This window comes from Lissotriton helveticus, chromosome 11 (assembly GCF_964261635.1).
Source record: "Lissotriton helveticus chromosome 11, aLisHel1.1, whole genome shotgun sequence".
Classification (NCBI taxonomy): domain Eukaryota; kingdom Metazoa; phylum Chordata; class Amphibia; order Caudata; family Salamandridae; genus Lissotriton; species Lissotriton helveticus.
In genome coordinates this window covers 851,045,834-851,058,902 of record NC_136072.1, presented here as the reverse complement: position 1 = coordinate 851,058,902, position 13,069 = coordinate 851,045,834, and the positions used below count along the sequence as shown (strand labels likewise).

Genomic DNA, 13,069 nt, shown 5'->3' with positions numbered 1-13,069 from the left:
TCTCTATTTTTCTAAACCTGTAGATGAGTCTGGTTGCTCTGTGCCAAACTACCAAAGGATGAGCACACGTTGCTTACCCGAACTAGAAAGGCGGTTCCTGCCTGGTCTGGGTGCTTACCTCAGTCAACCAGGAATCCCATTTCTAACACACTTCATCTCAGCCTTGCATCCACCTGGGTTTAGTATAGTATACTAATAATATCTGTTGTATAACTGGAGATGTAGTATGCATTAAACAGATACTGAGAGAGAAGAAAGGCGAGGGAAGAAGAGAAGCAGACTGTTGGTAGGAAGAAAGCAGGTTAATGTGTGAGAGAGAAAATGGAAATGGAAAAGCTGAAGGAAGTGGGGTAGAGAACAAAGTTCAGCAAGAGAGGTATGAAGAGAAAAAGTAGAGGTGTACAAATACGCTGCCACAACAGCACCAGTTTATGTTTGTTGCATCACATGTACACTAGCACACACTCTCTGTGTAATTTTGGCACAGTGATTACTGTCTGCGTGAACCCAATCTGGGAGAGTGACTAAAAAGTATGGAGGGGCCTGGACTCTCTAGGCACACCAATAGCTACGCTGTGGACCAACTCAACCTTGCCATGAAATAGCCAGTATTTACGAGAAGTGGTGCATCGCTGCATGAAAGCAGTGATGCGCCACTTCTCAGTGCGCCCTCCTTGCGACACCAATAATGCGTCATATTTACAATATGACACATCGTGTCGCAAGGAAGGACAGATACGTCAGTAAAACTGACGTATCAGTCAGCCCAAGAAGTGGGCATTGCTGGAGTTGTGTCAGAAGCCCGACGCAACTCCAGCAATCTTGCTTTCACATGAGGCAAGCCCCACGTGAAAGGGCTTGCGTCACCATACGCCTGCCTTGAGGCAGGCATTAGGTTGTGACACTTTGGCGTCCTAGAAGTGGCGCAGTGAAATCTCATAGATTTCGCTGCACCAGTCCCACGACCCTTTCTTGCGGGGGAACGCCCATCCTGCATACATTATACCTGACGCAGGTATAATGTAGCACAGGGGCTTACGAAGTGACGCATCTGTCTAGATGCATCACTTCATAAATATGGCGCAACACGGCGCATTATTTACTCCACCGCTGCGTCAATAAAAGTGACGCAACAGCGGTGCAAAACTAGCGTGAGGGTCTCATAAATAAGCCCCTAAGTACTGTTGGCCCACACATGACCCTTGCGTGGATAACATTAAATCTAATACTCTCTATTTCACTTAGTAAGGGTTGACAATCCCTGTTACACAGAGGTCATCTGCCAACAGCAAAGTCATGAGGGACATAAGCGGGGATGATATTAGATCCAGTCAGGATACTGACCATGTGAAAACAGCTGTCTTTATTTCCAGCAGACTGAACCTAAATATGTGTTTTTCCAAAAGGTAGAGGCCACAGTGCAGAATTGCTTTATACACATATGAATGACAGCGTGGAGGCGCATGGTCTGTCGTCTGTGGCCATGCAGGAGAATGGATCAGACGTGATAGAAGTGCGCCATCCAGAGGCCGCACAGGAAGCAGCTGACTTGGAGGTCCTTCTTAACCAGAAAGTGATCAGCTTCAGGGAGCAACCTTGGATGGATCTAAAAGGTGAGCACCAGCTCCTTGCATCTTATTAAAGTAGTCATGTATGATGCTCAGGTGAGGCACTGAGTTTCTGCAAAAATTAAAGTAGTCATGTACGATGCTCAGGTGAGGCACTGAGTTTCTGCAAAACGTGATCATCTCTGGAGAGTGGAGAGATCATTCTGAAGCACTTCCTAAATCGAATTCAAATATGAATGTGTTCATTTCAGTTATTAGTGCGGCTCTCTTGAAACCCTTTTACATTTTGCTGATGTCCTCACCTTCACAAAACCTTAAATTTTCCATTGCTTACATTAGTGGTGTGCTTTGTGAGCTGAGTATATTTTCTGACACTGATATATTTGTTCGAGGAAGTGCTTTCCCTCTCTCCTTGACTGTCACTCTTTCTGTCTCTCCTTCAATCTTTCTCTGAACACACACACACACCCACACACCCACACACACCTTGCTCCAGATATTAATGCGATCAATACAAGGCGACAGCATATCCACATTCCACTAGAATAAACGTGAGTTCATAAAGGACTGTGCGAATGGACTATATGTATTGAAATGTGGAGTCACTGATTATCGTGCTACAAAATTAACAGATATTTTGTATAATATAATATATTTGTACTTTAGTTTTTTGATTATTCAAAACGTTTGTTGTATTTCTCGTTTTTAATGCCACTGTATGATACGGTCGGTTCACTATTCTGCCTTTGATACAATATCGAACTGAATGCTGACTTTATGTCAAACATGCCAGGGATAGCCATGATATCCTCAGGAATACCTAAAGAATATGTCAAAGATGGGCCAGTAACATGTGTGCAATATGCACTGGTCTACAACAATAGCCAACAATATTCCATGGATAGACCAATAGTTGCACAAGACCGGGGCAAAGTCAAAGGTGATGGCTGAAAGGTAAAGTTCAGTGATGCGTGTGAATTAATGGAAAACTAAAATTGAGAAACCTCATTGGAGGAAACTAACTCGTAGAAAAACAATTTTAAGGAAATACAATTCTGGGGAAATTAAAAACAAAATTTAAAGGAAGTGTTTTAAAAGAAAGATCATTTTAACCCCTTGTGTGCTAGTGACGAGCTCAGCTCGTCATGAGGGACGGAGCTCGTCACAGCCGTTGGAACGTTCGCAGACGGGGATAATTTCCCCGCTGCGCTGAACGTTCGAAAACGGGTGTGGCTGTGACGAGCTCAGCTTATCATGAGGGCAGCTCAGCTGTGCCTCATGACGAGCCGAGGTCGTCACCAGCACAGCAGTGCCGCACGCGGCCCTCCCCCCCCCGCTCAGCAGGGGGGAAACTCCCCGCAGCTAAGGGGTTAAGAAAAAATCCCAAAGTGCAATAAAACTGGGTGGAGTTGTGGGGTTTTTGGGTTCAGAGATGAATAATCTTTTGGGTGATGAGGGGGTTTTAGGGGTCAGAAATAATTGAAGCCCAGGCATAGAAAAGGGGTTGTAAGGTACAGAGATGGGTGGAGTGTAAGGTGGTGAAGGGTTTTAGGGGTTCGTGGATGAATAGTGTTTAGGTGTGTGAGGGTTTTTCTGGTTTCAGGGATGGTAGAGTGCAAGGGTGTAGAGTGGTTTTAGGGTTCATGGATGGGCGGGGCTTAGGACTGGTGACGGTTTTTAAGGTCCAATTATAGGTAGCGGCTGGGATGGTGTAGACTTTTTAGGGTTCAGGATGGGGTGAAATTTAGGGTGATGAGGGGTTATAAGGATTCAAGGATAGGTGGAGTTTAGATGTAGAACAGGGTTTTTGGATCTGGGATGAGTAGTCTAGGGTGATGAATTCTTATGGGTCGTCGATAGCTAATGTTTAAGTGAGGTGAGCATTTTGGTAGGGTTCCGGGATGGCTGGTGTTTGAATGTGCTCAAGTGTTTCAAGAGATGTGGGATGGGTGGGGCTTAGGTGTAGAAAGGAGTTTTTAGAGTTGTGCAGTGGATGGAGTTATGGGTAGTGGGTGATTTTATGGTTCTGGAATGGTAGAATTCTGGGATAGAAAGAGCTTTTAGGCTTCAGGGATGAGTGTATTTAAGTGTGGTAAGTTGTTTGAGGGGGCAGGGATTGATGGTTTTAGGAGTTACAAGGGGTCAGTGATGGATGATGTTTACAGGTGGTGATGGGTCAGTGAATATAAAGCATCCAAAGCTATTGGTTGACAATGCAAAAGACGTAAATATAAAATAATGTGCCCTAAAGGAAAGCTCTGAAATAAATATCTCAGTTAAAACTGTTTCTGAAAGTAAGATCTGCAACCATTGCATATACAATTGAAAAACATAAGCATTCAAAAGCCAATTTTGATCAAAAAGACATTCTATCAATTGGTTTCTATAAAAAGGTAAGTGCCATTTATTCTATTAAACCGTTTAGATTAAATTGTTTCTCAGTAATGGTATGCCAAAAAATAGTTTTTCTATGAAATTACATACAGTCAAAGTTCAGCAGGGCAAGTGCTGCCTGGCATAGCTAGACTGTTGCCATAAGTGCACAGATTATTTCAGGAATAGCCTACTTAACTGCCAGAGGTAGCCTGAATGTCACCACGAATGGCCGCAATATATCATGGGTGGGTGATTACCATACATAGGATAAGGTGAATGCTTCCATCTCTGCCCACAGTATGTCATGATGTGCTGCATTGTATGTTTGTATGGAAAAGTATAATTCCTACAATATATCAATGATGGGCCACTCACTAGTATACCTATGATAACCTAAATTTCATCCTGAATGGCCACAGACTGTCAAGGATGAGCCCCTATTTTGCCAACGATAGTCTGAATAGTCCGAAAAAGTGGCTGGGAATGCCCATATTATGTCAAGAAGAGGGCAGTTAGATTTTCATGGATTCAGATGCTGTAAGAGAACATACCTTCCCTATGTTCCTATATGGGCGTTGGGGTAACAGAGTAACAGGATGTTGGAGTAAATTAAGGAAAAAGTAAGAAAAGAACACAGCACAGACTCTTTCTGTCTAGTCAGACATGCTGCTGTCTCAATCTTTAGGCTGGAAACAAGTATTGTTTGTACATAGACCCACTCCGAAAGACTAACTTGCAAAGAGGCAGGCAAATGGTCAAACTAATGACAGTATTCAACAGTATTAGGATATCAACTAAGCAATATGAACACTCTGGCAAGATAACTCACTGGTTTACACTTAACACAATGCCATAAAGAGCTGGTAGGGAATGTCTGGGTACTGTGCCAGGAGCCCAAGAAACCGACGTCTGACAAGTGGTCTGGAAAAGTACTTGGTGTAAGTGAGACTATCTGAAAGGTGCCTGTAGAGGACCATGGATCAAATATTAGAAGCAAAGGGTAGGGGTGGGGAAAAAAGGTGGGAAACTGAGAGCGAACTTTATTGCTGGCAAAATGGTGAAGCCTACTAAGACATGTTGTCAGACTTTGAAAATGTTCTTATACTGTTCCTTCCAGTAATGCCTTTCCAGTGCAAAACATGTTTTGCACTGGAAAGCACCCTCTAAGTAGTGCAAAGCAATGCGAAGCACTGCTTTGCGTTACTTTGCTCTGAGGGGGAATTAAATGGGTGAAACATGGGCGTTCCCATGGAATCACCCATGCCTTTTGATGCAAAACCATATTTACAAAGATTTGTAAACATGCACCAAAAGTTAACGATCCTTCGAAGGAGGCGCTAACAGGAGAAATGCTTTAATTTGTCCTTGTTTTTCTGACTTTGCATGCGTGCTGCACCGTGCAGCACATATGCAAAGTGGGGAAAGCTTTGCATTGGGCCCAGCATAGTATTTTGTACAGGAAGGGTAACCTTCCTGTACAAAACCTATGTTACACTCATGCACAAACCCTAGCGCTAGGGCGCTAAGGTGAGTGCATGGCGCACAGCTGCTGAAATCAGCGCCGGCGCAAGGGAAAGGGGAGGAGAGAGCCATATCTCTGAAGATATGGCACTCTCTTGCTCCCTCCCTGTCGGTCAAGGCAGTGAAGCCTCACTGGGGCTGTGCTGCGTTGCGTGACTTTTTTGAAAATCTTCCCCCAAAAATTCAAACATTTTGCACAACTACACAGAGTTTTCAGGAGAACCGTCCAATCAGGTTATAACAAATGATACAATTACATACTCAACTTGTTCTCAAGTTTCCTCACACAACAAGCTGCTCTCTAAATCCTTCAAACTTACGCTATCTGTAACAAGATAAGATACTTGTACTAGTCTACACATTGCAGGGGTCTCTTGAATGCAATAATCATTGAAACATTCCACAAAAATCTCAAAGAAAAGAAACAATTTCTTCACATGGGAAAGAAGAAAACAGAACATTGTGTTCAACAATCAAAACTCCAGTTTACCTAGAAATAAAAATGTTCATGTGTCACAAAACAAGATGGCAAACAACATTTGACCTTTTTACATTCAGGCCTACATTAGCTATAGGCAATCTAAACTGTGAATAGTGGCAGCTGCCTCAGAACGGGGGCAGTGGATATAAAATAATAAAAAATTAAACTTACCTTTGCCGAAGCGTGCCTTACTCGACACTGGCTGCACCGGAAGCACCAGGCTCACAGACTATCCCAGCCAATCACGACGTTGCATCAGCAGAGTCGTGATTGGTCTGAGGGGTCAGTTTGACTGCTGAGGCAGCGCCTGGGAGCCTGGGCATGTTCTCCACTGGGCTGGGCAACACAGCCAGGTGGAGAACATGATAAGTGTGCGTGACTGTTTGGCCGGATCCAGAGGGCTGGCCACACAGTCATGTGCACTTAGGGAGTGTAAACCACTCCTCACTCTGCTCTGGTGGGCTGAACGCCGCCCCGACCTGGTACGAGACTTGTTATTATTGTTAGCATTTTTTTTTGCACTGCTTGAAGAGCAGTGGGGCAACTCTCCTCCGCCTTAGTGGAGGAATCGCCACTGTGAATAAACATAATTTATTTCTGCAAATAACATTAGTATGATTATGCAGTAATGTTGTGTTAATACAAACATTTAGGGGCAGACTTACGAGTTCTGGCGCATCTCTGGGTATCAGTAGTGATGCGCCAGAAAAGATGCGACACGCAATTCCCTCCCTGCGCCACCACAAATGCGTTGCATTAACAATGCGGTAAGGGTGGCGCATTGCTGGAGTCGTGTCGCAAGCACGACGTGGCTCCAGCAATGCTCAGGGGCACCCTATGCCTAACATGCTGTGTCACTCCTTAAGCCTGCTTCAAACAGGCGCAGGGTTTTGGCGTAGCATGGACGTAAAAGTGACTCAGTGAAATCTTGTAGATTTCATTGCGTCACTTTTATGAGGCATTCCTGCAACGGAACGCCCACCCTGTGCCGGAATGCCCACATGAAACCTAACGCAGGTTTCATGTGGCGTAGGGCTTTACAACGTGACACATCTCACTGGATGTGTTACATTGTAAATAAGGCGCAACGTGGCGCATGGTTTACTCCGCAGCTGCGTCACAGAAGTGATGCACCAGCGGCATAAATGTGGCGCATGGGGCTTGTAAATTTGCCCCTTAATATCTAAAAATGTCTTCACATCATGTTTCTTTACCTATCAATAAGCCTCAGGAATAAGAGTCCAACCTCAGACAGATGCAACCGCCTTAATGCTATAATCCTTAGTGTAGAGCAAACTTTCAAAATTTTACGATTTGATTGCACTGTAAATTACAAGTATCACTATTACGTACTGTAATTATGCTCATTATCAACCCTGGAAAGATAAAAGGTTGTGTTCACCCTGCTGGATTTGAGTCCTGAAACCCATGTGCACATATGCCCTAGTGATGCCTGATTATGTGTTTATTCATTGTGTATTAAACATACCCTTAAAGTTCAAGCAGTATTTGGGTCTAGGTTGACAGCTCTGCTGTCTGCTAGACTGCTTACACATACAGAGAAGGCATTGGCCATTATCTCTCTGCCACTGGCTCATATGGATCAGCATCTTTCTGCAATTGCCTTGAGTCACTGTCAATCACAACGCAGCTAACGATGATTTCTCATTCTTCATAATACTATTGACTGTTTGGTGTCTTTTTCTGCCTTGTTTCCATTCCAGTGGACAAGGGACTATTTTTCATCTAAAAAGTACACTCAACCATCACACTTTTTCAGACCGAATTCTTAATCATTCGTGTTCATTTTCTATAGAAAGCAATCCTTATTTTGTACATATCTGTACTGCTGCAGACCTTTTCTGAATGCTTCTCATGAATCACGTGCAAGCCTAACCAGACCATGTCCTGATAATTGTTCTTCAATCACTTCAGACAGCCATCTTGAATTCAGCCCATCCAGTGTGATAAATAAAAAGCATTTAGGAAGTGTATGAGACACTCCTTCTGCTACAGGTGAGCTTTGCCTCCCCCGTCGATTTTAGGAATAAATAGTGCAACCAAAGGCCTGTACCCAGGCATGCTTTTATCAGCCAGCACCTCCATCAATACCATACTACAACCAATTCTACACCACCACCTGTACTGGACGCACAGCAATCACTATATAGTATTTGGACTAAGCTCCTTAAAGATCTCTTTGTGTGAACACAACTACTCTTGTCCAGCCGATCCTAAATGAATAATTGCATGCTGCTCACGAATCGATGCAGAACAATCAGCATTTTAACATTAAATTCTGTATTGACTCAATTAACTTAATTTTAAATAGTTATCAATTAAATGATATGTGTATGTGGATGCCACTTTCGAGCCCACTGTGCTTCTTTGTGCTTTTCTATAGAAATTACTCAGAAATGTGAAATAATGAGGTACTGGGTTTTTCAGAACCGGTACCGAACCGGTAACCCAGCGGTGTCAGGGTACACCCTAAGACCTCGAGTACTTTCCTGATTCAGACCACAGAAACTCAGAGTCTTCTAGGTGAAGTCAAAGATCGAATTTATTGGCTGCAATCAAGTAACAGGCGTCCTAGAAGTACAACAAGATGGTGTGTATATTCTCAGGAGACTGCTCAAACTTACAAAGCCAGGCTTCTCTTTTTATACAAAATATTATGCTTCAGGCAAACATTCTTAAATTTACAGTAGGCCATTCACATATTTTCACTACAAAGAAAAAGCAGAGTCATGATGACAATCCCACATTTCAGTTCGTCCAGCCCATAACAAATTACCCGGCAAGGCCCAACATTTTCATCAGATATCGGTGGACCCCCAATAAAAACGGGCACCTCCTCCTCGTAAAGCAAGTGAGAGAAAAGAGCAGGGACAGGTGTGAGCAAGATTAGGCAGGGTGTGTGTGCGATGAAAAGGGTTTATGGCATGTTGTGCCATGATGCTATCTCGTTCGGCCACTGGGAGAGGAACTGACCAAACAGGTTCGGCCTGGGGCTATGGTTTCAGCTTGCCCAGGTCAGAGAGAAGTCAATTAAGGTGTACGTGTCCTTTGGAATCGAATTTAGCTGTATTATAAGCCTATGTGAGGGCAACCCACAAAATGGCTGCCGTACACAAAATGGATGCCAAGGGTTCAGGACGAAAATGATGATTTCGAGGTGAAATCGTTACTGGAATATGACGAAAATGCTTGTACATAGTGTACTAGCCATTTTCGGTCTTTTGATATAAAAATCGTCATGCTACGACGAAGTTTTATTCACGAGTTCAGAATTTTTAGAACTACAAACCCTCCTTTTGCCCTTACATAGGCAATTAACCTATCCTCATGCTAATCTGAGTCCAGGTCTATATACCTAAAGTCATTGAGATGTTGCTGTAACATCATCCTAGTACTTAGCTCGTCTCTTGATTCAGGTTTCCTTACACATGATGTAGCACAGAGGCCACATATTGCAGGAGCACACTGCACGCACAGACAGAACAGGAAAAGAATGGCTAAGACCATCCCAATGACCATCAGAATTTTCCATCCCCAGGCGGATATCAGTTCCCAGAACCATCCCATAACCGACCAATCTCCTTTATCCACATGAATAGATTCAGAAATCTTATGTAGTTTGGAGATGGCCTGGTACACTGTAGGAGTGTTATCTGGAATGAAAACACAGCAACTCGATTGGATCAATTTACATACCCCACCTCGGTCTGCAAGTATGACATCTAATGCGACCCTGTTCTGAAGGGTCATAAGACGACCCGAGTGGAGCTCAGCAGTTAAGTTACTAAGGGCACCGGCAGTTTCAACCACGGTGGATTCAACCACCCTTGTCAATTGCCTTATGTTCCTGCTGTTAGCCATCGGTCCCCAGAACGGCAGAAAACCCTTTACGAAGTCCCCAAATTCTTGTCCTGCAGTGTCTTCTTTACTCAAGGCACCTCTAACTATCCTTGTCTTGTGGTAATCTGCCGCTGCTGTGTAGGTGGGAGGCAACAGGAACGAAACAAAACATGTGCCCGAAAAGTCAGGGGGCAACCATGTATAGGCTCTATCATGGCAGATGAAATAGGTACCCTTAGCTGCTGAGAACGAAAGGGAAGTCTGGGCTGCAAAAACATACGTTTTAGTGCAGATACTCTTCCCTAACTGAGCTCTGGTATTCTTGCCATTACCTTGCAGACACAGGTGACCCTGATGGGGTACAATCCAAATCGGGGAAGATCTGTTAGCTTGCTGTTTCTCACTCAGAGTAGCTCCATATCCGGTTACGTTCCATCCTATGTATACTAGTGTCTCATCTCTCGGGATAGTCTCATAAGAAATGTCTTCCTTTATCATATCTACTATACCCTTAACTAGAGAACTATTCTTAGGATTGTCTGTTACAGAACGTAGGGGGTATCCTTCATGTGCATAGATGAACATTGTTCTGTATGCCCACACAGAACCATTGTGGCTGAAAGGCAGGACCAGATAAGGTATACCTTCATCCATTGTGTGAGGCATAAGACTACACACCCAACAGTTAGTCGTGTTCATTACTAGTTGGTGTTGGTGCAAAAGCTGAACAAAGGAGTTATTAATAAACTCTAATCTCCTAGCAGATTCGTGTTCAGGAAGGGGTTGAAAAGAGTGTGGGGAAACAGTAGACGGAGGAGGTATGGGCGGTGTAGTGGGTGCAAATGTTACTCGAAAAGAGAATAAAACATAACCTATTAAAAATATCATCACACTGAATAACATGAAAATGCACAATATCAAAAAGCTTTTCTTTGTCATCATTTTACATATTCGGTTTTTAAAGTTCACAGTTTTGGCAGATCTCTCCATCTTGAAAAACTCCATCCTCTCTAAAATGCTGCCCGCGATGGGAGGTTGTTTCTGCTAAGGAATGCTTCTGTCAGTCTAGGGCAACTCCCTTAGACCAACCAGAACTGTCGACCTAACGTCGTCAGCTGCACCCCAAAGACTTTGGGCAATCGGGGCCCTAGCAGCGGAACCCGGATGGCGGTTCGAAAAACAAAAATAAGCAAGTTTCTCAGATGGGAGAGCTGCGCTTTCAAATATAGCAAAAAGGAAAATTTTATTTATTTGTCCATAGGTCTCGGCCTCAAATTATAACGTTTTCTCCCAGGTACTGTTTGGTCTTGGAAAAGGAGTTCAGGTTCTGTAGTATCCAATCGAATTGACGGTGATACAGCTGGTTGCAAAATATAGTCGCTCTCCTGTTCAGTAAGTGTTCCTTTTACACGTGCATCACTGAAAGGCAGACAACGTGGCACAGTTTCAGTCTCTGAGTCGGCGACACCCTCCTGGACCCACCGGTCGTATGGCAGAGGCAGAGGGATCCGCTTGCAGTGGATCCTGTGGATCCAGTTTTTCTTCCCCTCCACTCGAACAGCTGATCTTGTTGAGAGAAGAACGAGATGCGGTCCGGTCCAACTGGGCTGATCGTTCTTTGTTCGCTGGAAGTTTTTTACTAGAATCCAGGATCCAGGGTCGATCTGGTGACCTGGAGTTTCAGAGACCGGAGGCAGGGTGTCATGGACCTGTTGGTGTAAAACACGCAATTTAGCCGTCAATTCATACAAATAATCAAGCAAAACAGGGTGTTCGATTTCACTGAACTTTGTGGGCCTTGGCACTCCCCATATGTTGGCCGGGCGGCCAAAAACAATTTCATAGGGACTAAGTCCCACTCGCGAATGCACAGTCATTCTGGTGGATAGGAGTGCTAAGGGCAGAGCGTCAGGCCATTTAAGACCAGTGCTCGCTTGAATTTTGGCCAATTTAAGTTTCACTGTGCCATTGTAACATTCTACTAGTCCAGCTGATTGGGGGTGATTTGCAGCGTGAAATTTCTGATGAATGCCTAGCCCTTCGCATACTTTCTTCATCACTCGACCCACAAATTCACTCCCATTGTCACTCCAGACCATTCTAGGCATTCCGAATCTGGGGAAGAACTCTTTCACAAGGGCTTTAGCTGTGGATAAGGCAGTGTTGTCCTTTAGGGGGTATGCTTCCACCCATCTTGAAAAGGCACAAACAACAACGAGTACGTATTTTAAATTGTAGCACCTTTCCATGTGGATGAAATCTAGCTGCAAAACCTCGAACGTATACGTTGGAGGCGCAAAGTGACCAGCTGGAGTTGGGGTTCCCCTACCAGGATTGTGTTTCAGACACACCATGCAATTCTTGACCACATTCTCTGCACACTTAGGAATTCCAGCATTTTGCCATACTGGAGCCAACAATTTGCAAATCCCTTTCACACTGATGTGAGCCATTCCATGAGCCATTGTAACCACTGCAAGCACATACGCATCGGGTAACAACCATCTCTGATGCTCTGACAATTCAATCCAACAACCATTGGCATCCAATTTACCCGTACCTTCTCCCCAGACACTCAACTCTTTCTCTGTAGCTTCAGCTTGAATAGATTTCACACTCTCTATCGTGTCTTCACACATTCCAACGTCACCAACTCATCTTGCAGGGCCTGCAACATACATTCGGCTCATCACATTCCTTGCAGTTTCTTTTGCGATTTGGTCAGCAAATGCATTTCCACGACCAACATCATCAGTCACTTTCTTGTGAGCACTGCATTTTACAATTGCAACTTGCAACGGCAAAGTCAGTGACTCAAGAAGCTCATTCACCAACTGACCATGCTGAATCTTAGCTCCATGCGAAGTCAGGAACCCACGTTCTTTCCACAATCGTCCAAAACTGTGAGCCACACCAAATGCATACTGGCTGTCAGTATAGATGGTCACTTTCATTCCTTTCGACAACACACATGCTCTTGTAAGTGCAATCAACTCTGCTGCTTGAGCTGAATTATGTGGGATAAGTGCAGCTTCAACAATTGTATGCAAAGTCGTGACAGCATATGCTGCAGTCGTATCACCATTCAGAAGCTTGAAGCATGAGCCATCTACCCATAAGGTACCATCACACTTTGCAAGGGGACTATCTAGGAGGTCTATTCTCCCTTTCGTTTCTTCTTCTGTTCTAAGAAAACAATCATGCTGTTCTGAATCATCTAACTCCGTTACAATTGGCAACAACGTAGCTGGGTTAAGAGTGT

General features: G+C 44.1%; 1 protein-coding gene across 2 annotated transcripts in view; it reads left to right on the top strand.

Annotated features, from left to right (window-relative positions):
* SUSD2 (sushi domain containing 2) overlaps positions 1-13,069 on the top strand; it is a 900,046-nt gene that overhangs the window by 302,016 nt on the left and 584,961 nt on the right. Inside the window, exon 10 of one of the 2 annotated variants that reach the window (XM_078667086.1) lies at positions 1,411-1,613. In XM_078667086.1, the coding sequence (XP_078523212.1) occupies positions 1,411-1,613 (203 nt within the window). Of the gene's footprint in view, positions 1-1,406; positions 1,614-13,069 lie in introns of both variants that reach the window. The other variant, XM_078667085.1, reaches the window with a different exon arrangement.